Genomic DNA, 26,403 nt, shown 5'->3' with positions numbered 1-26,403 from the left:
CGAGACGAGACGTCTTTGGACGAAAAATCGTGAAAGCGAAAAGATTTTTTACTTTGTAAATCTCTGAATGAGATTTGCGCCATTTTAAACCCGAATTCCAATTAAGATATTAAGTTTGCAACTTTAGAATTCCTGTAGTATTGTTCACTAAGTTCACCCAGTTTCATTTATTCAATGAATTTCTACATGCGTCGAAAACCGTACTTTTCATGTTTGAAGCACGTCCTTCGACGCCCTCAGCATGTAATATATATTACACACTTGTCACGAAGAAGTCGAGGCTTGCCGAGACTGATAGTGACAAGTGTGTACTCTATTTTATTACATAAGCGAAAACGAGACAACAACATAGACCTGAAGTGTAATTTTTGAATTAAACTTCTTCAGGGCCGTAGCTACTAAGGAGCGAAGGTGTGCTGAGCACACCCTGGAAACTCTTGAGCACATCCTGGACCGACTTGAGTTTTTAAAAAAATTATAAGGAATACAGTGAACGACATCTCAAATGTCTCACTGTCAAATTTTTCTGAGAATTTTATTGTGTCATTGCAAATTCACAATGACATTCTCTGAAAAAAATGACAGTGAGACATTTGAGATGTCGTTCACTGTATAAACCTTTGAGAAAGTGCTACCAGTTGGCACTAATAGACTTAAGTCTATATATTTCTGTATTTATTATATTGTTTGTTAATTGATTTTTGATTCGTATCTCTTAATTGTATGAATATGAGTCTAACTCTGGCACAAAATATATTACTCAAAATCAGAAGCTGAGCATCTTGCGTTCAGTTCAGCCTTTCGTCTTCAAATTTGTATTCAAAATAAGGCAGACCCTTGCTACGCATTGAAATAGCAAGGCAGCTGTGGAACAGCATTAGGTCCCTGTGGTTGACAATTATAACTGAACTTTTTATTGTCTTAGACTAGGACGTCCCGTCCAGTCTTCGGTTTCCTAATGAGACTTCCAATGGTTTTTCAATAAAAAAAATGCCATACAAAGCAGATTAAAATCTTATTGAAAATCAGAAAGTGACTCAAATGGAGAAGTGTCTTTAAAAGGGGAAGGATTTGAAATGAAGAAACCGCTTGAATTTCGAAATCAACTAGAAAGATAGAAAATGTATTCATGGAGCTATAGCCATGAACTAGAATTTTTTCGCTCGAGTAAGTTTTAAGCTAAACAAAAAAAAAACGCTCGCTTCGCTCGCAACTTACTACTGCCAATCATACGGACAGAATATTGCTGAATTTATTGCAACTCAATTTTACTAATTTTGAGTGATTGTTGTTGGAAATCTTAGTTGTTTCAATAATTAGAATATTTGTACGTAATTTCATTAATATGACTAGATCGAACACTCTTCTTTTACGAATATCTGTTTCTAGTGGAAATATTTTTTATTCACTGATACAGGGAAATCAGATTTGAATACCTAGAAGAAAACATTATTTGAAAACGATTGAAGAAGACGTGAAGTCGATGAATTTATAATCCTTTAATTGAAGATCAGCAACGAAAGATCCAAACCTAATCATGATATTTGTGTTAGATCCATAATGTTAGACAAATAACCTAACACAAGAGGGTATAACATGAATTAATTTGTAAATGATTTTTTTCCTCGGAGCTGAGCACACCCTGAAAATCGAGTCTAGCTACGGCCCTAAACTTCTTGTTAAGTAATTTTGACATCCGAACACCGCGCGTATGTGATAAAATCCATTACATTCCATTAACTCGGGATAAAAATAAAAAGTCTCGTTTTCGTGTGTTTATTGACCTCGGCTTCGCCTCGGATCAACAAAATTCACACGAAAACTACTTTTCATCTTTTTATCCCTAGTCATGTAAAATACTATTGTTTTGATGAAATGTCAAATCGCCTCAGTAAATTTTTAATTTTTAAGAAGTTTGTGTCGAATATTTCGTTTAAATCGAAGTGATTCAGTTTCAGTTTCGGCCAGAAAATAGTTCCGCATGTGTGATTTCTAGTGTCCTAAACAAAAAATACGACTAATTCGCCAAATAATTTTAAGGTCGATTATTTTACTGAAACACTGTTAGTGTTATGAAAACTTGATTTTTATAATTTGGCCTCGATTTTGCAATTTAGTGTTCAATTCCTTGAATTTATATGCTTAGAAATCCTTGCAATACGTTTCGTCTGAATTCAGTCGGTGAAATATGAAGAAAACATACAAAAAATATATTGCCATTCAGGTGAACAGAAATTCTGAAGGTATTTTGTCCGTTAATTTGAAAAACGATTTTTTGGCGGAAATAGTTTTATTTGAATGTGTGCACATTTCCGGTAAAATAACATAGTGATATAGTCACCACTATCGAGGACCTTTAAAATGGCATCATCAGTTAAAGTTGATTGTGGTGTATAGGATATTGTTTTTATTTGTCATGAAATGTTGTCAAGTTGCAACTAAATCGATTCAGTAGAGAAGTTATAACGGCAGCTCAAGCGCCGACCTCGCTTGATAAACGCGTACATATTCTACTGTCTTTGAGGCCAATCGAATCGTTATACATATAATCACTAAATTGGTTACTTCTTCTGTTTAAAGCATCGTCTAGCATTCGTTAAAAATTCTGGTACTATATTAGTTTGAACATACATATTGAGAAAACTCTTCGAGTTCATGTGACATTTTTGTCGTGGTTGTCGGTAGCTGCTTCGGAACAGGTAGTTAGTGATGGGTGAATTGTGGTGAAGTATTAGTGTGGTACAGTTCATAAAATAGAGATGCAAGATATTGTTGAAAATGTGACAGAAAGAGGTGCAGATAGTCTACAAGTGTGACATGCTTTCTGAATGATATATGTGTCAAAATATTAGTAAACAAAGATCTCTTCTGAAAGAACAGGGCAATACACTTCTGGTTGCGAGGCGGAAATTGTTTTTTGTGAAAATTTGCTGACGGTGACGATTAAAACCACGGCAGAGTAAAGTAAATCAGGCAGGAGTAGAGGACGAATATGCATTCAAAAGAGGGACCTAAATCCCGTTACAATCGTTTACATATTCGTTTCATGCATTTGTATTTGTATTAGTAAGCGTTTTGCATCAAAATAAAAGGCCTATTGTGCATTTAGGTCCCTCGTCAAATCGACTGATCTTGCCTAGTTTACGTTATTTTGCCGTGTTAAACTTAACAAAGAAAAGAAATTTCTTCAAGTTAACTTAACACAATACGTAATTAGTGGTTGTCTTGGCCCGTTGTTTCAGAACCTTGTTACAGTGGTAAGATTAGTAAGATTAGTAAGAAACACTTGGAAAGTTTATTTTATTTTGTAACCCAAAAACAGACCCAAAAACCGACCACCCATTCAGTATATCTAAAGGCCACCGATCTACTACAAATTTTTATAGTGATATGCCACCAACCCATTCGAAATAGGTTCGACATGAATATCACGAATCGAAATTTCTTTGCTACTTTATTTTCTCCGATAACAGCCACAGCCTTCGATCGAATGTCAGAAAGACTTTATGAAAGTTGTGGACAACCTCTTTAATGTATACATTGATTCGACTATTTTATATTGTGCTTTTGCTTCTATCCACTTTTTAGGTCTTTTTTCTTCTAGAAAAAATACCCTATTATGGCCGGTTTGTCTGTCTGTCTGTCTGTTCCACAAATTTGGTAGTTTTGGTAGCTCTCAGTCGGTAGTTAATTATTTGTTATCTGATCACCGATAGCTCACAGTTAACATTGCAATTCGAAAATTTGGTAGTTGTAAGTTGGAGTACCAAGGCTATAATTGACTACCAAACGTAATTTTTGGGGAAGAGATGTTTACTATTCGAGAACTACGCACCGACTGACGAAATTATTCTACATGCTCGCCTATTTATAAATCGAAAATTTGGTAGTTGGTAGTTGCGAGCTGGATTGACATTCAAAATTGCAAAGCCACCATGAGCATATCAACACCAGGCAAATAATAATTATTTGTTATCTGATCACCGATAGCTCACAGTTAACATTGCAATTCGAAAATTTGGTAGTTGGTAGTTGGACTACCAAGGCTATAATTGACTACCAAACGTAACTTTTGGGGAAGAGATGTTTACTATTCGAGAACTACGCACCGACTGACGAAATTATTCTACATGCTCGGATATTTATAAATCGGAAATTTGGTAGTTGGTAGCTTTTGGTAGTTGGTAGTTGCGAGCTGGATTGACATTCAAAATTGCAAAGCCACCATGAGCATATCAACACCAGGCAAATAATAATTATTTGTTATCTGATCACCGATAGCTCACAGTTAACATTGCAATTCGAAAATTTGGTAGTTGGTAGTTGGACTACCAAGGCTATTATTGACTACCAAACGTATTTTTTGGGGAACAGATGTTTACTATTCGAGAACTACGCACCGACTGACGAAATTATTCTACATGCTCGCCTATTTATAAATCGAAAATTTGGTAGTTGGTAGTTGCGAGCTGGATTGACATTCAAAATTGCAAAGCCACCATGAGCATATCAACACCAGGTAAATAATAATTATTTGTTATCTGATCACCGATAGCTCACAGTTAACATTGCAATTCGAAAATTTGGTAGTTGGTAGTTGGACTACCAAGGCTATAATTGACTACCAAACGTAACTTTTGGGGAAGAGATGTTTACTATTCGAGAACTACGCACCGACTGACGAAATTATTCTACATGCTCGGATATTTATAAATCGGAAATTTGGTAGTTGGTAGCTTTGGTAGTTGGTAGTTGCGAGCTGGATTAACATTCAAAATTGCAAAGCCAACATGAGCATATCAACACCAGGCAAATAATAATTATTTGGTATCTGATCACCGATAGCTCACAGTTAACATTGCAATTCGAAAATTTGGTAGTTGGTAGTTGGACTACCAAGGCTATTATTGACTACCAAACGTAATTTTTGGGGAACAGATGTTTACTATTCGAGAACTACGCACCGACTGACGAAATTATTCTACATGATCGCCTATTTATAAATCGAAAATTTGGTAGTTGGTAGTTGCGAGCTGGATTGACATTCAAAATTGCAAAGCCACCATGAGCATATCAACACCAGGAAAATAATAATTATTTGTTATCTGATCACCGATAGCTCACAGTTAACATTGCAATTCGAAAATTTGGTAGTTGGTAGTTGGACTACCAAGGCTATAATTGACTACCAAACGTAATTTTTGGGGAAGAGATGTTTACTATTCGGGAACTACGCACCGACTGACGAAATTATTCTACATGCTCGGATATTTATAAATCGGAAATTTGGTAGTTGGTAGCTTTGGTAGTTGGTAGTTGCGAGCTGGATTGACATTCAAAATTGCAAAGCCACCATGAGCATATCAACACCAGGCAAATAATAATTATTTGTTATCTGATCACCGATTTCTCACAGTTAACATTGCAATTCGAAAATTTGGTAGTTGGTAGTTGGACTACCAAGGCTATAATTGACTACCAAACGTAATTTTTGGTGAAGAGATGTTTACTATTCGAGAACTACGCACCGACTGACGAAATTATTCTACATGCTCGCCTATTTATAAATCGAAAATCTGGTAGTTGGTAGCTTTGGTAGTTGGTAGTTGCGAGCTGGATTGACATTCAAAATTGCAAAGCCACTATGAGCATATCAACACCAGGCAAATAATAATTATTTGTTATCTGATCACCGATAGCTCACAGTTAACATTGCAATTCGAAAATTTGGTAGTTGGTAGTTGGACTACCAAGGCTATAATTGACTACCAAACGTAATTTTTGGTGAAGAGATGTTTACTATTCGAGAACTACGCACCGACTGACGAAATTATTCTACATGCTCGCCTATTTATAAATCGAAAATTTGGTAGTTGGTAGCTTTGGTAGTTGGTAGTTGCGAGCTGGATTGACCTTCAAAATTGCAAAGCCACCATGAGCATATCAACACCAGGCAAATAATAATTATTGGTTATCTGATCACCGATAGCTCACAGATTTTTGGGGAAGAGATGTTTACTATTTGAGAACTACACACCGACTGACGAAATTATTCTACATGCTCGCCTATTTAAAGTTTAATTTTTGGTAGTTGACTACCAAACTGGTAGTTGAATACCAAATTGGTAAAACGTCGGTAGAGATATTTACTCTTCAACAGCTAGATGTCGACTGATGAAAGCTATTCTTCCGCCTTGCCTCCAGAAAAAGAAAAAAGACCTCACCAGGCTTTAGCCGGTCTATTCTTGTTCACACTTTATGCAAGGCATTGTTTTATACGTATGGTATACGAGACATGAGAAGTAAATCACATGTAGGGTAGTAGTAAATTTTCTTGGCATATTTTATTTACGTATCCAAGTTTAACATTGATAGCAAAATTATTACTTACAGAATTGTGCATAGTTATTTACCCGCTGAGAGGGTATAATTTAGTTATCACTTTACTTCTATAAAAACAATTGATAACAGGAAGCATACATAAATCAGTGAACCATACGATAATAGAGGGTATGGCCGTATTGAAAATTTCCGTATAAAAAATGTGCTTTTTTGTACCTTAGCGCTTCAATTTCGGTTTGATGAAAACGGCATCATCTACTATTTATAAACTTATTGATGGTGACTGGTGACGTTATTTTTTTCTTAAAAAATGGTGTCGACGTCGGTCACTTTAGACAACCAATTTTATTCTGTCACATTTGTGTGATACGGCCATACCCTCTTAATATATGTTCACTGCCATAAATGACTTTAATCACGATACTAACAAATTGCTTTGCAATAAATCCATCAATTGTTTTCGATTCGAATAATTTCGTATCGAACTCACGTGATTTGGGCGCTTTAACATTAACCAAAAAATGTTATGGGAATTAGTTATAGAATAGCTGGCCGAGTTTGGATACAAGGAGACATTGATTAATTATAATTATAAATAAAATTAAATATTGTTGTCTGAGGAGCTTTGGAAACATCATTGTAAATTTATTGCAACCTATCATGTAATATGTTGGAATATCCTACCTGCGAGTTTTGAGCCCCCTGTCGATATTTTTGGTTGCAAGTTCGATTCTACGTTTCGACGAATTTCCGGCCACCCTGAATCCAAAAGTGTTTCTATTAAATATAAAGCTTATTTGTTCGTCTAAGAGAACCATCTGAGAGGGTAATACGTAACATATTCAGACTTTCGCGTTCGAGACACACCATGACGCAAGTCTGTACAATAATGGGAGCTACCAATTTTGTTCGGTTATCACATGGAGGACTTGTTGTCAAAATTAATATATATTCAATATACATTCGAAACTATTACGAACTAAGACAATCTTAACGCTCAACTTTCCATATTCTTTTAGGATTCGTTAAAGGCCTCTTATTGCATTTGCTAATCATTCATGCAGCGTGATTATTAACAGAATATATTTACAAAAAATACTGGCATGTAATTAGGTGAGCAATGAGCATATGTCAAGCCAATAACAATCTGTTGAATTCATACTTACTCACATTACAATTCGATCAAATCTATTTTCGTTTTGTCTATAAATCATTTAGTTGAATGTCTGATTCTAATGATTTATGTCAGGTAGATAGTGGCAATAGCGCATACATACAAAAATTGCTTTCTGTTCCACTTGAGCAAAATAACACTTTAGTAAGAGTACAAAATTATTCATTTTTACTCATTTGATATAGAGAAACATGAAAAAGTTTGTCGAGATTGACTGACTACCTACGTACGTTGCTTGTGGTTTGTTAAAGTCACTAAAAAAAGATTTGTCGGAGGTTAATGAAGTCCATAAAGATTGACTATTTTAGCACAACATAGTTATAGCTCTGATACCAACTATTGATTGATTCGATGTCTAACATTTAGTTAATAGTACTTTTCACTTTGTTTATAACTCGTAATGAAAATAAAAAGTCTCATTTTCATGTGTTTATTGATCTCGACTACGCCTCGGATCAACTAAGTTCCATGAAAATTCAACTTTTCATCTTTCTATCACTAATTCCATCTCTTAATTTAGTTTAAGAGTGATATCGCCAAAACTTGAACCAATTTGAAAACAATGGTTCGGCGATCCAGGCAAGCTATAGCTCGTTTGAATCGTCTTTCAATTCTAAGAAATAGGTATCTTTTACTTTTTCGGTTAGTTTTTCATTGTCTGGGTGAACACGTGAAAAGTGATAGCATGTCAAGGGGTGGTGAAAACAGTTTTTTTGTGATAGACAGACCTTCATAAAGAGTATAATCATCGGTATGGGCCGCCACCCGTTCTGGACTTATGACTCAAAATATGGTCAATGTTTGGACAGTCCTACTGGCTTGCAACAGAATTTATCCGCAGAACTGACTATAGGGTTTTGTAGCTGGACTTACCATAAAGTTAGTCGAAGTAAACTGTCGCTCCAGGAGACCCATATTTTTCAGTGTTTTCAACTTGTTTTTGGTCTTCAAACAGGCTTGAACGAAATGAAATAAACTAAATCAAAATTACATGTTCAGTTCAAAATTGTCCTAAACCGAGCGATCGTTCGTCTTGAAAATGTTGCTTTTCTCCTACTTCGTAGTAGGTGGAAAATCTCGTTTCTTTGACTTCACAAAATGAACAGAAACTCAATTGCTTGCTACGAATATAGGTTTATAGTAAAGCAGAGACTTGCGTCAGATGTCAAAAAGCCTACAATTTTCGTACATGAATGTGCGTTTTCACTCGCATGTGTTGTGTTTTGATTCACACAAAGAAACAATGACTCCTGTATGTTTGTAGGAAATACAAGGTTTACTGATAACATTAACCTCCTACATTCGTCGAATGACTCCAATATTGACCACGTTTCGGCCGAATCAAACGATTTCTCATAGTCTATGAATATCAAGATTATTTCTCAATCAGTGTTCTCATCACCTGCCAATGATCATTTGTGCTGAACCCGGATCTAAATCCAGCTTGTTCGACTGGTTGATAAAAGTCCAGCTTTTTGTATTCCTCTTCGCAATGATTTTCATGAACAGCTTGTAGAGAGTTGATAGCTGACTGATTGGTCGAAAATTTTCCAGCTTCACTCCTTTTCCTCCTTGTCTCCTTTTCTCCTTTTTTGTGCAGCAATGTGATTACTGCGTTTTCCCATGCTTTCGGTATTTTTTTTCCAATCATTCAAATCATTGAGCATAGAATAGCATACGTAATAACTTGTACATCTTTAGCATTTCATCTTAAGAAGCAACACCCTGTAGAAAACTATAAGCCATGGGTATAACGTTTTGGTTTGTGAATAATGTTCAATAGAGCCGTTAATCCGAATGACCTAATCCAATATTCGATTAATTGTTATAATGAGACTATTGAATGGCACTTGATCAATAAAAAATGATTCATCTCTTCCTACGAATGTATTTTCGTATTCTATTATTAAACTCAGAATTCTGCCCGATATTTAATATTAGACAGAGTAAAATCTATCGAAAATTAGGAATAAATAAATTGAATAATTGAAAACCGACATCGATTTCCATTCTAAAATTGTTGGGGAAATTGGCATCTTCCTTCTTGGTATTTTAAAAAGGTAAATTTTGTGATGCTGTTATCACTGAGACAAAAACCGATCCGTTGCACACACGTTGAAAAAAATAAAGTGCACAGCATTAATGTTGAAAAAAATTGTTCGAAATGTTCGGCAGATGAGGCATTACCACCTTTTATACGATGAACAGTATGGGAAGAGTGGTACCATTTGAAAGCTCTTGTGATACAAAGTTTATGAACATAGCCCGATCCTTTCAAAACTGCACACTCGCTTAGATTGTACCTAAGATGTGCGTCTACTATGAACCACAAGACTCTCATTCGCTAGATTTTTCGGCTAGGTAAATTTCCTGTCAAAAATGTATTGTCTTTGATCATCAACTGTCCAGCGTGATGAATTGGGTCTATTTAACAATTTTAGAATTTGATTGAAGATTAATGTCGCACTGATTCTGTGAAGTTCGTCTTGTGAATCGATTTCCTTTAATGTCCTGTGCTAGTCTAACAAAAACCTTTTTTTGGTCCAATCAATTCTTGTCAAGAGCTAACAGAATCGTTTTGGACCAACCTAACGTTGGACCCGAGGCGTATTGATTTCGGCATATTGTTTTTAAGACGAATTCCTTTTTATACAAATTAAAAATAATTTGAAAGAAAAGCCAAATCAATCGACGAATCATTCCAATTTTAAATGGCTAGAGAGCAAGATCAACAGTAGCAATTGCAATGAAACAAAGTTTTCATAGTCACAGAGCTATGGGTTTCCTTTAAGAAAAACATTACAACTTTTTTTCTTCTGTTTAAATTTTATCTGGTTTGTCTGTAGAGAAGTGAAAAATGTAAATATTTAAAGAAATAAGTTTATTGCACACTTTAACGGATCCCAATAGCTATTCAGCCAACAGAATTTCGAAAACATCCTGTGGCGTTTTGGGTATATGAAGTGGGCAACAGCAGATATTCAATTTTGTATATTGGTAGTTGGTTTTTTTTATTCACCTATTTTGTTGTTGAAAAAAATGCAAATTTAATTACCAATCATTTTTTTTTTTCATATCGTTACGACATTCAATCAACGAAAATTAAACTCATCATTTCGTTCGTTCATTTGCTGGGAAATCATATATGGCATCAGAACCGAATATTTAAAAGTTGTTGAAAACACAATTTTTATGTAAACTAATTGTTTTGCGTGTGTTCTGATAAATCTGCAATGTGTGTTGTTTGTTCGACAGAGAGAGATGAAGTTTTAATTTTGTATAAATGCCAGTAAATACAATGTTAAGTCCTGGACGTTTATCCGGTACGATTCACACATACAAATGAAATAAAAGCTCGTTGAATGACAATTGAAATGAGTTATTGCAGAAAATCACGAGAGACAGGTTCAGCCTACCGATACCACCAAAGCTTCAAATCAATACAATTGTTGTCTTTAAACCGTTCTGCTTGTTCCACTGCAGATTCCACGCTTCATAGATGAATCATTTAAATATATAAGCCGTCTGGACGCTCACCATCGCGAAGTGACTTATGGCATATTTTCCTTTCCCATAATTGCACGCTAAGGCATGTTGTTCATCCGGGTTGCTCATGCGCAAGCATTCTGCATTCTAATTGTCCAATAAAAAGTCCAATAAGTCTCCACTCAATTTTAGCAAAACGAGCGAGAAAACGAGTGATTTTAACTTAAAATCAAATTGTCTTAAGTGTTGCTCTGAGGTTAAGAACAATGTATCTTCGTCATACAGTTTGTTTAGTTATGCTATGAAAATAGACCTGATTCAGAAAAATAGTACTCAGTGTCACCAGAATTACCAGGAACAACTTTATTCTTGCGAGAGCACTTACATGTAATGAGAAAGCGTATATTGGAGGCGTTCACACGAAATGCTTCTTCCCTAAGCCTAACAAAAAATGGGCCAAAGATTTGCTCAAAATGGACCGAAATCGCATTAGAAGAGTAGTAGGAGCGATTACGGGACATTACGGGCTGAATCGGCACATGAATAAGTTGAGGCTTTTGGACACTCCGAGATGTTCCTGCGATCTAGAAGAAGAAACGGGTGCACACTTGATATGTGATTGCCCCAAACTAAGACGCAGGATGCTCGGAGACTACGAGGTGGTTCCTTCGAAAATTGCTGCAATAGGACCTGACATCTTAGACAGGTTCCTATCGGCAACAGGAAGGCTGCAAATCATGGCATCACATGATGACCGGGAATGGAAACAAAGGATCAGCAGATCTGTGTTTCGACATCTTGAATGATCGTCCCAAACTGATAAATCTACATATAATGAGAAAACGCTTCAAAACAACATTTCCACAAACAATTTTTATCATAATTATCTTCTCCAGCCGGCTTAAGAAGAAGTAAAATGAGTCGATTGTCGGATGCCTCATTGGCAAGTCAACTGTAGATTGTGAAAACTTTTGGATCCTAGTTTTTCCTAAATGGGCGGAAAAAGACGGCTCCCGACAATGGCGCAGTATACAGCTATAGCAATCAGCAAAAAAAGACGATCCTACTTTTTGGATGTTAATTTGGTGTAATATGACGAAAATAAAATCCTACGGGTTTGCGTAGCCGTTATATGTTGTTGCTCTTTCCGAAAACAACAAATTAAAATACAATCAAAATGACGTGAAAAAAAGTTATTGAAAAATTTTATTTCTGAAAATGGAAAATACACATTTTTTCCTCCAATAATTCGATCTCAATATTTTTCCAATTTAATTTAATTTTCTCATTGTTGTGTGTATAATATGTTTGCTAAAGTGTCGTCAAGCATAATATGTTACATTCACAATATTATTATATTTTTAATATTATTGTTGTTTATGAATGGGCAAAATAAAAATATTAAAACGTTTATCTCTCCTCTCTCATCATTTACATTGTATACATATGTAATCACATCATCATCGTTTCCAATATAGTACGGAAAAAAAACCTCCTTCAATTACAATATTTTTAGTATCTATTTCGTGTTACAATGTTTACATAATCTTAAGTCTACAAACAAATATGGTTATATTTGTGTGCTTAATCAAAATTAAATATACATTGGCTGTGTAAGCAATTATAATTATAATTGCAAATACATATGTATGAGAGATGTACAATACCTAAAATCTCTTTCCATTATATTTACCAAAAAAACAACAACCAAACGACCGAAGAAATATGTATTGAATATTCGTACATAAACCTGAAGTATTAATTTAACTCTTTTTTCTTCTCTCATTTCAGATAGTAATTTTCGTGTATTTAGTCACCATCAACATCCAGTCATGCATAATTCTCGCACGTGTGTCACCGAAATGTTAAAAAAATTGAGCAAAAAAATGTGTCTGTAATACAAATCAGGAAAAAAAAATGGCGAAAAATATTCAAAACAATACGCAAAATTACGGAAGAAATGTGAATACGGTGTCCAGTGATTTGCGGTCGTCGTCGGACGGTTTACTATCGACCATTGAACGGGCAATTAGCAATACATCGACACAGAGTGAAATTATCGGTGATTATGAGACCCAAACGAACCGAAGTGAATTGATATTTAAGGGCAGTGTTACGACCGCAACGTCAATACAATCCATTAAGAATTATACCAAAGAATCGCAGAAGTTAAAACCATTTTTTAGTGATGAGATTTTAGAATGGTCGGAGGTAGTGTTAGTGCTTTTTTTGATCTTATTAATTGTGATAACTGTTATCGGTAAGTAAAATAGGATTTTTGGAAATTTTTTCATTATATTTAATAAACCTTGTCCCGAGGGGCGTCGTAGTTGAAAAGATGCAGGTCGAGTGTTTTGCCCCTCGGCCTAGCCTAGAGACCCCACTTTTCTTGCAATTTTCTATAAATTTTCTTCAGTTTCTTTGAATTTTCTTTAAGAATTTTTCGTAAAATTTCAAAAAGTTTAAAATGAAAGCCCTAGAGCAATGAGCCTTACGAAGTGAATCACTTGTCTCGTAAAAACTGTAGATTATATAGTTCCAGATTTTACGTTTGGTGTGTTACAAATGTAAAGTCTCAGACAAGTTCTTCGTGAAAACAACAACTCGAAACCCGCTTGATACGTATGCAGTACTCCCACCCCACAGCCAGCGATCCAAAATTTCGGACAGTTGGGATCACTTATTTACACGTTTCACGGTTCAAGCATTAAAGTTTAAATGTTACCTCTACTTCGCATGATCGATTCGAAAATTTTTCACGAGTTGGTTTGCAAAAATCATTAGTGTCAAAGCATTTTTTAATTCCAACCGCACAGGTTAGAGAATTTTCTGGGTCTGCCCCTGTCAAGTGCTAAAATTATAATATTTGACTACGTTTCAACCGTTACCTTATTGAAAGATAGAGATAATAAACTCTCGCTCAGAAGATCCACCAACTGTTTAGTTTCGGTGATGTGAACATTTCTGTAAAAAAATCTGAAATTTTGGATAAATTTTCCAACTTTTGCACATGTGGGACTACTGACCACAGTATCGTATAGCGTCCATCGTAAAAAAGAAACGGTTGACTCTGCTTCACGCAGTTCAGGAAATATTATTGTTCTGACCCTGGTCAGACACACATTTCTGTGTATTTATCTCACAATCAAATATTTAAAATGGAGATGTTCAATTTTTGGACATAAGTCAGCAAATTATTACCGTCATATGAACACTTCATTACGCAAAAAAAACGACGATCACAATACCGCGATAACAGACAATAATATTGATGATTTATGACGATTGAATTTAGCTGTATACGATGGTATGATTACAGTCGCAGTTATACACGCCATAATTGTATTCAGTTAATTGCGTAGGGCATGACAGGTAGCAACTTTATCAGTCCCTCATCACTTTACGAATTAAATGTTATGAAACTTCATAACGAAATTTTATTTTTGTTTATAGTAAAAATGGGCGGTTGTGTATAGGCTTTCTGACAATTTAGACATAAAATTACTGACACGCGGGCTTTATTAAACTTTGAAATGCCTCTAACTGGTTGGGATGCGATATATAATATTTAATGTGTCGTGCACTAAAAAAAGCTACAATTTTTTTTTTGCATTTTACAACCACAATAAGATAAATGAAATTAATTGCGTTGTTTCCATGGGTTGCAATATACGTATTTAATAGCCGAATGCGTTAATTCCAAGATGGAACGAATATTAAATGCCGTACATACAGCAATGACCACAAAATGATTTTTTTACAGTCCTGTCAAATTTAAGATGTGCAGTTTGGTTGTCCTTCAGCTGATGTGCAAATACACACACACACTATTCGTGTTTGTTTCTTAGCTGAAGATAAAGCGTCATTGCTTCACTGACGTCATTTATGTGCGTTCATTTTCATTTTACCTTAGCTACACGAAAGCAATGCGAAAGAGACCTTATTCAAATTTTTCTATTGTTATACTGTCAAACTTGACAAGAGAACGAAAGAGAAATTTGAATTAGGTCTTCGCACGCAGAAACACCACCTTAGCAATTGCGTTAATTAAAATATTCCAGAAGCTTAAAATAAATACCAATTTTTTGGTTATTGTGTCTTTTCAACCGTTTTAACATAAGCTGCTGGCTGTCAGCACCACAGCTCTTCATTGCGGTCTTTGGCTACCTTTTTCGAATTGTTGGGATTTACCTTCTTAACTTCACATTAAATGGTCTAAACAGGTGATGATCCCGGAGGTTCAACTGGACACATCGGTGCCTATACTCCAACTGTAGGCCTTCCATTCAAAGAACATTGCAACTTTGAAATTTATGTCTGCCACGAGTTATTACTAACCACTGCTACAGTAATGTCATGACCTTCCAGATGACACGCTATCTATTCACCTGTTTATTCATATCAGTCTATATCGAAAAAAAAATGTTCTCTAGAATTGATAGGCGATTCAAATGCGTCATTGCCATTTCCCGCATCGCAAAACCTTTGTTTTTTAGGAGTTTACTCTTAATGTAACGAGTACGTTTTGTGACTGTCAGATGTTTTTTTTTCCTATTTCAACGGATAGAATAATTCTTCAACGATATTCAAAAGAAAACAAACAATGCCTCATAGAATACCGTCGTAAAACAAAAATGTTGAATTGATTCTTGCTTTTACCTAAAAATAAGAAATTCATTGAAGCGAAAATAAAAGAAATGTTCACTTCCCTCACGGCAGAAAAATATTATTTCTTCTCATTTTCAGAGTATAATAGCTTGCACATTTCGTAACGTATGATAGGCAAACCGCCTTAGGCTACAAATCTCACTATCACAGCTTGTTTTCCGTCGTTTTCCCGAGCGAAAAATATCAACAAATTAGGATACAAACAAGCAATTGTGAGGGTCATATACTCATTGTGACAAAATTATGTATTTAATACAGGATCCCTTCATGCAATTTGTTGTTTTGTAATGCGAAAGATACATCCTTAATTCTCAGAAAATGTTTGTCGATTTTTCCGCTCGGGTAATTGCCTCTTAGATATGTAAAATTGAAATCTTACACGTCCATAATATTGTCTATTTCCCTATTGTTCTTAGAATTGCAAATTGAATTCATATTGACATACAGCTGAACGTACATACTGAACTTAAAAAATGTTGAGTTCAAGAACGTTTTAAGATTCAAATAAGCACAGTCAACCAATTTACAATTTTTCGACTTAGTTTTGTTTGAGCTGTTCAAACAGCTGGCTCGTATTTCTACTTGAGTACTCACTCACTATCTACTACAAACAATCCAACCAACGAAGCTATAATAATCTATAAAAGCACACATATATGCATCAGCTGTGCAAACTTTGACCAATAATACAAGACAGGGTAGTTTTACCAGCTGACGAAAAGATATTTCCGGAAAATAGTGAACTTCTTCATTTTGTGCAACAAAGGCGGATATGAATGGATTTACTTTGAATCAGGGCCTAATTTCGAGAATTTCAAGAATTAATTTTCTGGAAAATTCTTGAACTTAACAATTCACGCCATCAGGAATTTCAAAAGCTTTCAAGAATTTCTTGAATATTCAAGAAAATTGAAAATTAAATTAAAGTGGAAGCAAAATGAAATGATCGATTCTGAGTGTATACAGATTTGAAAGCCAGTATAGTCTTACATACCGCCAACATTTGAACTGTTTATGGTGCATTTGTTAGGTTTTTTATCTGTAAACAGTTCCAATGCATACGCATAAGCTCGAGTTCGAAGCATAAACGTGCGCGCGCAAGCTCAATACACCGAAAAAACATTGTGAATGTTATGCAAATCGACCGAAAGCTTGTTATTTAGATCTGTACTTGTTTTCAAATCACAATACGCTAAAAATCTTAATAATTGATCATTTTAATTTACCCTGCCTTTATCAAGAAATTGAATTCCAAAAATTCGTGAACTTCTTTAATTAGAAATTTTCAATAATTTAGAGAACTTCGTTTTTTTTTTAATTCGTCGAAAGTAGTCCCTGCTTAGAATTGAATTGATTAAAAAATATTTCTATTTGCGTAGCCTTTTTATGACTATGATAAAAATAAAGCGGCACACAATTAACTACTATCTCTGTTGTTAGCGAAACTGGAATAGCAAATTATAACACCAAACATAAATTAGCAAATATTCAAAATTTATCGGGTCGTTTAATGATTTCAGCAAATTAGCATTATTGTAAACGGAGGATTATTTTATGGATTACAATTTTGTTGAATATGCATACAAGGCAATAAGAGAGTTTGTAAAATTCCTATTACATGTTACAGCCTTACTCATATGAAATATGCATTTACATTACTTAATCATGTAATCACGGTGAGATTGAAAAAAGCTTTTTGTTAAATCGATCTCCAAATTCGGTTATCCTTCAGGAATTCATTGGGTTCCCTGATGATTGTGTAAGAGCTAAAATAACCGTATTAGGTCTTTTTTCAACTTTCTCGATTTTTCGTTTTTTTTTCTACATTCGCAAACTTTCTATAGCTCTACAGCATCTAGAAGGTAATACTTTTCATCTGCTTAACTTTTATCTTTTAGCCTGAGTCTTAAGTTTTCTATAGGTACCAGAATTGCTTTTTTTATCAGGCGGTAAACGCTATTTGTTGAACAGACACTTATTATTCAACAAAATTTTAAAAAAATTGAGTTTGATGATTTTTGCACACCGATGGACTTTTTCGATCAAAAATATAGTAAATATGGTACCGATTGAAAGGTAAGGACATGTATTAACTTCCATAAGCTGTTGAGTCGTTAAAAATTCGCGAATGTAGAAAAAAAACAGAAACTTCGCGGAAGTTGATAAAAGATTTTAGTTTTTAAACGTCATATGAGACAACTGTGTTATATACACTACTTTCGTCCAATCGTTTATTCATTATTCCAATTTCATTACTCATGCTTGAGTTTCGCCAATTATGTGCATCAAATTTTTATATCAAAAATTCAATTTATTAGGTAACACATTGGTCATACTGTCTGTGTTGACGACTAGGCGGCTGCGAACAGTGACAAATTGCTTTGTCATGAGTCTGGCTGTTGCTGATTGGTTGGTCGGAATTTTCGTGATGCCACCAGCAGTCGCAGTTCATTTAATTGGTAAGTAACGAAATTAATATTTTAAGTCAATGGCAAATAAAAATAGCTGGGAATGGTAAACAGTTCCTATAAACTGTATCCTCCTCCCATGATTCAGTGAAATGTTTTTATACGAAGCGGAATGGCACCTGGATTCGATACTACCTCCTTGAAAGTGGAAAGCATTGACTTTCCTCTCCGTAAACCGTTAGGATCTAAAGCTGTCAGTCTCAGGTTTCATCTCGCTGATTAACATACAAAATACATGATTTTAGAAATTTTAAGTTTCCACGACACAAACAGAAGCGTCACATTTAAGATTTTGATTTTCTTAATTTATTGTTCGAAGTGCTAATTAACAACGGCATGGGAGTGTTGTGTAAATTAAGTTTGATAATGTAATGCCACCGAAAACTGACACGCCTCCTACCCCCATCTGTTCCGTTTCAGTTTTAAATGTCGATCGTTGCCTCTGTTGTCTGCAATGTGATTTAGGAATGGCAATATTTTCATAGTTCCTACTGTGTAATAATCACATAGATTCTCTCTCTGTATACTGTTCATGCACTTCAGATTCTATTATTTGAAATTATTTTCTACCTAAATTAGTTTACATATTTTCTTAACATAATAATATATTGCAACGAGGGAATAAAGCTGTTGGATTAATTGTAGTGAAATATTTACACGTCACGCTCGCTGGATAAGCACCGAAAATTTATATACGATACCATCCCATAATTCCATCTAAAGTTTCTACATAAATTTCATTGATGTGCACTAAAATCAATTGGGCTTATACACCTTCGCTGTTGCAATTCGTCAGTAAGAAACATTTCTAAGTCGATCCGCTTTCCGGATGAGAAAGATAATTTAACACGCAGAAGGGCATTTGTATGCATTGTCATTTTGGTGGGTGGTTGAGTCGGAAAGCTATTGTCACTGTGCAAGAATGAAAGGAAATTATAAATAATACAATGCATGCGAAGCGCAGCAAAAATTTGCATTATGATAACAGTATGGCAACAGTAATACCGTGAAAAGAGAGATTCTTTTGAAAACAGCATCGTCGAAATCGGAATGATTTTCACCAAGAGGAGTTATATATTTTCCTCTGTAGCTAGATGTCAAAGCTACTTATAATAACCTGTTAGGGTTAGGGTTTAGTGTCTGCTACCTTCGAAAGTCGAAAATATGCGTTTCTCATACAACGTAACCGAAGCGTGATGTGGGCGAGTATGGTTTGGTTTTTATTGGAAAACATCGATTTGTCATGCACAATCATACTACAATTAAATTATCAAATACTGAAGAGCAAAATTGAACATTTATCGTATGAATAAAACTTCACAAATCGAAAACACTTAGGCCAGTCCTTGTTGGGCCCATTGTGCTATTTCTCCGTTCAAAAAATTGTCACCCCTTTCGGGTGCGAGTAGCCACTTGCTTCCTGTAATAAAAGAAAGCACGTTAGCCAGGTCTAGTCTTAACTGTTCACATCAGATAGCTATAAAGCATCTTTCTGGTCTTTTTAACGTTGCGCTTTAGCAACGAACTAAACGAACAACGATGAAGACCAACCTATTACCACCTACAGCACGAGGCTAACAGGTTAATAATGCCTACAAATCGAAATAGCTTAAAGCTGAAATGCCTACAAATTGAAGCAGCTTAAAGCTGAAATGCCTGCAAATTCAAATGACTAAACGCTGAAATGCCTACGAATTTAGCTAAATAACTGAGATGCCTGCAAATTCAAATAACTAAACGCTGAAATGAATACGAATTTAGCTAAATAACTGAAATGCCTCATAAGTTTAACTAAACTGAAATTCGTTCGGGATTTCAGCCAACGAATCGTCAAAGCTTGATTGCAAGAACGAACAGAGCTTTTATGCTCTTCCCTTACCGTTCACGTTAAGTGATTGAATCAATGAAAGAGAAGCTGTTTCGACCTCCGAATACGATGGTGGTCACAGGACAGTATAGAACTGTCCATCATCAGTTGCTTCCATCGTATTCGTTCACAAGACAGCGTAAATTTTCGATTGAACAAGTTTTGAAAATTTACATAGAAAAATTGCCATCTTCGATGGAATGTTCGGATACCTCTCTAATAGAACTCTGGCAAACTGCATTGGAATTCTTTTGAAACGGGGACTCTGTCTGCGGCGAGCATTCATTCTCTCGTCTACAGACCACCTTCCTCAGACGGACAAGCACTACTGACCATTTAATTCGAAAAGAAGAAAACACCGAGGAATTGCGCGGTGGGCCGTGCTAACACTTCTCCCAGTGTTAGTGGATCTTTGATTTTTGTTTTTCGTTAGTTCTGATATCCCCCTTTTGTTTTTTCAGATTAGTGGCCATGGCTTTTGTTAGTGTTAGTGTCAGTATTTTCCGTTTGTTTAATTTTCAGTTTTAGTGAAAATGTTTGTGAAGTTTACTGTTGTGAGTTTTTGTGCAAAAGTGAATGAATGGGTGAATGGATCTGTGCGTGAGCCGATTGGTTGAGGTTTGAATCTGTTATTTCAATAAAGTGTTGATTTTTTTTCTTCTTTTTGGTTTCATTTGTTTGCTTGATTTTTTACAAAAAGTTTACCCTCCCTACCGTAGAGCGCATACAATAACAAAACTCTCAACACTGTCGTTCCTGACGAGTCCCCCAGTGTTCTGTTTCCACATAAAATTCACGGGAATTTTATGGAAGTGAACTAGTGAGTTTTGAGATTAGCTGGACGAAACGGTGTCTCTAGGTACTTTAGGGATAACGCGACTTAGACAATTTGATTTTGATCGGTTTAACGTAATTTTGACTTAACGACGACATAGATTTGGCCTTTTTGCGTTGTTTTCTGATTTGTCGAAATACGTCAGACGAATGGCTCGCGATTAGTATAATAGCTTCGCGCTGTGGGATAGTGCTAATGTTAGAAATAGTCCGTTGCGCAATTGTAACGTTAAAAAGCACTTCGCATATGTCAGAGTCACGGATGTTTGCAAAATTTATGCAATCAACCTTAATATGGTGAATCTGTTCATGTTGTGTCTAAATAAGAATATTAAGGTTGATTGCATAAATTTTGCAAACATCCGTGACTCTGACATATGCGAAGTGCTTTTTAACGTTACAATTGGGCAACGGACTATTTGTAACATTAGCACTATCCCACAGCGCGAAGCTATTATACTAATCGCGAGCCATTCGTCTGACGTATTTCGACAAATCAGAAAACAACGCAAAAAGGCCAAATCTCTGTCGTCGTAAGTCAAAATTACGTTAAACCGATCAAAATCAAATTGTCTAGGTCGCGTTATCCCTAAAGTACCTAGAGACACCGTTTCGTCCAGCTAATCTCAAAACTCACTAGTTCACTTCCATAAAATTCCCGTGAATTTTATGTGGAAACAGAACACTGGGGGACTCGTCAGGAACGACATTCACATCAGATAGCTATAAAGCATCTTTCTGGTCTTTTTAACGTTGCGCTTTAGCAACGAACTAAACGAACAACGATGAAGACCAACCTATTACCACCTACAGCACGAGGCTAACAGGTTAATAATGCCTACAAATCGAAATAGCTTAAAGCTGAAATGCCTACAAATTGAAGCAGCTTAAAGCTGAAATGCCTGCAAATTCAAATAACTAAACGCTGAAATGCCTACGAATTTAGCTAAATAACTGAAATGCCTACAAATTCAAATAACTAAACGCTGAAATGCCTACGAATATAGCTAAATAACTGAGATGCCTGCGAATTCAAATAACTAAACGCTGAAATGAATACGGAGTCAAATAAAAGTCTCCTAGATGCTTATTTCTTAAACTCTTTAGAGCCAGGCAAGTGCATATGAAATGTCTTGCTATTTCTGGTTCTAGCCCACATCCTCTGCAAATTGGATCATTTACGATACCCATCTTATTGAGGTGATAATCCAAGCTGTTGTGTCCTGTTAGGATTCCTACCAGCGAATGGGCGAGTATAGGCTCATAGGAAAGCTTCGCTAACACATAGCTAACGCCGACCCGTACGAAACACCTATTCGTATCAAAAGTCTTTAGTGTGAAACTCTTTATATCTCTTACTTGATACTCTTCTCTACTGAAAAGCTATTCGCCCTTCAAAATCACTTACATTGTCCCAATGACATAATAGTGGGATAGACAGGAATTACGTAGAAGAAATCGTGAAGCAAAGGTAAACTCTGTGTATATGAGACACACACACTTAAACATTCCAAATAAATTTTGACAAATCGGTGAAACTATTGCAGACTTTTCGAAATCTATTTTAACAATTTAAACCACAGTAATTGATAGTAGAATTACACATAAATTGTTCACACCTTATTACACACATTTTCTAACATATTTTATACTTTTTTTAAAGAAATATTCCAAAATCACAAAATTAGTTCAATTTTGGGGACAATGAGAGATTGTTTACACTAAATATAAATTTCAGTTCGATAAATATTGAACTTTAAAAGAAAGAAATCCTTTAAACCAATTTCGAAGAAAGAGTGAAAATGCAAATTTCCTTCGCGCCTACATTTCAAAATAAGTACGAAAATACGTAAGTACCATAAATTTAAGGTACTCACACACACACTTGAATATTTCGTATTTACTTTTGCTTCACAGCTTGAACAAAATATTTACATAGAAGGCCTGTCTATCCCTTTATTATGTCATTGCATTATCCACTCTTTGCCGAGTTATTACATAGAAATAAATTGCCGGAGGCAATATCGACAACTCCGTACGAGGTCGAATTTCATACATACCTATTTAAACAGCTGTATAGCGCCATAATTACCTATATTTTACTATAAATAAAAAGTTCACAGATGAATATGCTATTATATAGCTTTATATGCCTGTATATAGCTCAATATAGCTGTATATAGTTACATATAGATGTCCATAAATCGAATGCCTGAAGCACCACACATATAACCAATTCCTTCTATGTTAACAGAAACTCTCTAAGTACCATTTTTCCTAAGATATTTCAATTTTACTAAAATCTAATATGGCCGCCGGTAGGCAGACCAGAGGAGCCGACTTTTTATCAGCTCGTATGGGGCAAAATTTTGGTAAACAAAAGAAATACGTAAAATCGTAGTGGGCAACGTATGGGGCGAGAGGAAGTCGTATTGGGCATCTGCCCCATACGCCGTACAGAACTCGCCTGAGGCAGACAGTGGTTGCGTACTGGACTTCCATTAAAAATTAACCGAGTTCGATCCCGTGTCAGATAAATTCCACGGCTTTCTTCTAGCCAGTATATGACATGACATTGGTACCGTCGAAAAGATTACTCAAGCTTCATCATTTGGGTAGTTGCGGTGCGTTTGGTGACTGATGTAACATACTGGATGAGAATACCAAATACGACGAATTTGGGATCCTAACTTAATATCTACTACTAATACTACTAATAGTATTCCGTGCGAGAAAATTAAGTTAAATTTGAAATGAATTAGACTCACGTTCAATGTGAATGAGAATGAGATACAATCAATTCAACCAACACAGTTCTAAATGTGGTTGAGAGAGTTAAACAGATAATTATGAATAGAACATTTTCCGAAAAAAAACAAATTTCTGTAATTAGCGTTTACGAGCTTCAAACAAGAATAGTAAATACTATCTCAGTGTCCAATTTGCTTTGCAGGCATTTTTTTTTCGTTGAACGATAGAAATACTGGTTTTCTACAATTATTTCATTGACTTCGTCGTAAAAAAAACGTGACGATAAAATTCATTTTATTATTTGGCTAGTAATTACAACAACGATTACCACATCAATAAAATTGTTATACCTTTGTGGTCAACATAGTTCATGTAAGAGTTTGTTGTAATCATTCCGTTTTATACACCTTTTCTATGGTTTCTTTAATCTAAATATCTGAACTCTAGCAGTTGAGGGACATCAGTTTTGTGTAGTAAAGTTAACTCTTTGTTACTTATGGTGATATATGTAGTACTAAAGTACTGCAAAATTAATATTTGGGTTCGAGATGAGTCACATGGGAACGGTCTGTATGGTACGAATGTTACAACATCTGACGCACTTGACGATGTCTGCTTTAACAATACACTCCTATAAATTAGACTCGAGAGGTGACACAATCATGGGCTGATATCTCTCATTGCACGAAAGAGCACATGGGTAATTAAGTGAAAGTTCCATAGTGCGTTATTTCGACACATTTATAGTCCAGTTTTTTATTTGGTAGGGGTGTGTCTGCAGATCGGAACCATAAGTCAGAGTTGGATCGGTTATCCGAAAAACCGAAAATTTCGGTTCGGATTGAACCGAACCGAGAATTTCGGTTCGGATTGAACCGAACCGAAATTTTCGGTTCGGTTTGAACCGAACCGAAAACTTTGGTTTTGTCGTAAAACAATATGAAATGAAGGCAGACTCGTCAAAATTGATTGATTTCATTATGAACTAACTAAAAAGAAGTAAATGGAGCAATTGCATGATACTTTTATTGAGAATTGAAAATCTCATAAGTTCTTGTCAAATTCGTTTTCTCACAAAAATCGCATGCAATTGCTACATTTACTTCTTTTTGTTTAGTTCATAATGAAATCAATCAATTTTGACGAGTCTGCCTTCATTTCATATTGTTTTACGACAAAACCAAAGTTTTCGGTTCGGTTCAAACCGAACCGAAAATTATGGTTCGGTTCAATCCGAACCGAAATTCTCGGTTCGGTTCAATCCGAACCGAAATTTTCGGTTTTTCGGATAACCGATCCAACTCTGCCATAAGTTGTAAAGGAGAAGTTGAAATTAGCTGTAACAGTTTTATAGTAAAGTATTGCAATTACGACTCCTAACATTATGAATCCCTCTCCGAATTATCTAAGAAAGAACCTGTCGTTGAATTTGGACGATTTTTTAGCGGAACAGGAAAGCACGAACATGAACGGGAGTAGAAACAAAGGATGAACAGATCTGTGATTGATGGAAGCAGACCATATCAGGCAAACTTGACCCATGTAAAAAAAATGATTGTGCGATGCTACGATTGTTGGTAACTGCAAATACATATATTCGTTCGTTGATGTTCTTGATTAAGCACAGCTTGACACAATTTATTCCAAGAAAATATTTCGGTCGAAAAAAAAACTGTGCCCACATCACTATTAGACATTATACCAAATTAATTAATAGTTGTGATGTAAATAAATTTGTTTGAGGAAACCACAATGACATTTCTAATAAATATTAAATTAATCTAATTGTGTTGTATATATGGCATGATATATGAAGAGTGTGTATACCATTTATAGTACACATACGTTTGTGGATATGAATGTATATGGTGTATTCGCTATGGTGACACCAAATTTACTTATTTCACTAAATTTTAATTACTCGTATCGTAAGCTTAAAGGTATAGTATGCGAGCTCAATATTAGTTTACATTACGTAGGGTGGTTCAAAATTTTCTATTTCGGTCATTCGTCATTCGTCAGGCATGTAAGTCATACAGATAAAGGCTCTTTACTTTTGAAAGAGTAATTTTCAATATTTGAATTTTATGTTGGAATTGTATTCAATATTTTCAGTATTACATCAGACCTGACATGTTCCTAGATTTAACCAAGAAACGGCTCACAAATTATATTGCGACGAGTCAGGTCTACTATCACGACAGAGTAAAGTCAACCAGGGTTTATTTTACTCTGCCGTGCTACTATGCATATTTATATGTAATTTAAAAATAGCTTGATATTTTAGAAATATTTCGAGTAACAGACACTGCACTTCACACAATGTCATGTAAGTGAGATATTTTACGAGCAAAATATATTCACTCCTCTGCTTTGGTTCACTTCACTTCAATTACAAGCTAAGTTATGATGAGAAACACAGATGCTTTGCTGATAGCTTCAACCATCATCTTTTGGTTTCTCTCTGCCACTTTTGCGATGCGTTTTAAATGCATGTTTTACCCTTTATTTAAACCGAAAATTAAATCCATCCAGGAAAATGTAAATCTCAAATATTGTCATGCGGTTAAATTATTTTCATTAAATTCATCTGTTATCACAGACATCTTACAAATTGGATATTGAAAATGAAGAATTAGAATGATGTTAAAGACGAGTGTGTTACCAGCGTAATAATCGAGTCTGTTACTTTCTTTGTTCTTCGTATTTTGAACATTTTCCTATTATAATACCTTATTTGGCAGAGCTCAGCGTTCTTTTTAACGTCTCTGCTGATAATAGTTAATGGCATTTTCCGCTGAAGCTCACAGCTT

At 35.2% G+C, this 26,403-nt stretch overlaps 1 protein-coding gene across 1 annotated transcript in view; it reads left to right on the top strand.

Annotated features, from left to right (window-relative positions):
- The window catches only part of LOC119068041 (probable G-protein coupled receptor No18), a 102,378-nt gene that overhangs the window by 32,267 nt on the left and 43,708 nt on the right, over positions 1-26,403 (top strand). The window contains exons 2-3 of the mRNA XM_037171406.1: positions 12,794-13,262; positions 17,989-18,129. Of these exons, the coding sequence (XP_037027301.1) occupies positions 12,920-13,262; positions 17,989-18,129 (484 nt within the window). The 5' untranslated portion in view covers positions 12,794-12,919. The remainder of the gene's footprint in view (positions 1-12,793; positions 13,263-17,988; positions 18,130-26,403) is intronic.

Source organism: Bradysia coprophila (assembly GCF_014529535.1).
Source record: "Bradysia coprophila strain Holo2 chromosome X unlocalized genomic scaffold, BU_Bcop_v1 contig_173, whole genome shotgun sequence".
In the NCBI taxonomy this organism is placed as follows: domain Eukaryota; kingdom Metazoa; phylum Arthropoda; class Insecta; order Diptera; family Sciaridae; genus Bradysia; species Bradysia coprophila.
This window is presented reverse-complemented; position numbering and strand designations above follow the sequence as displayed.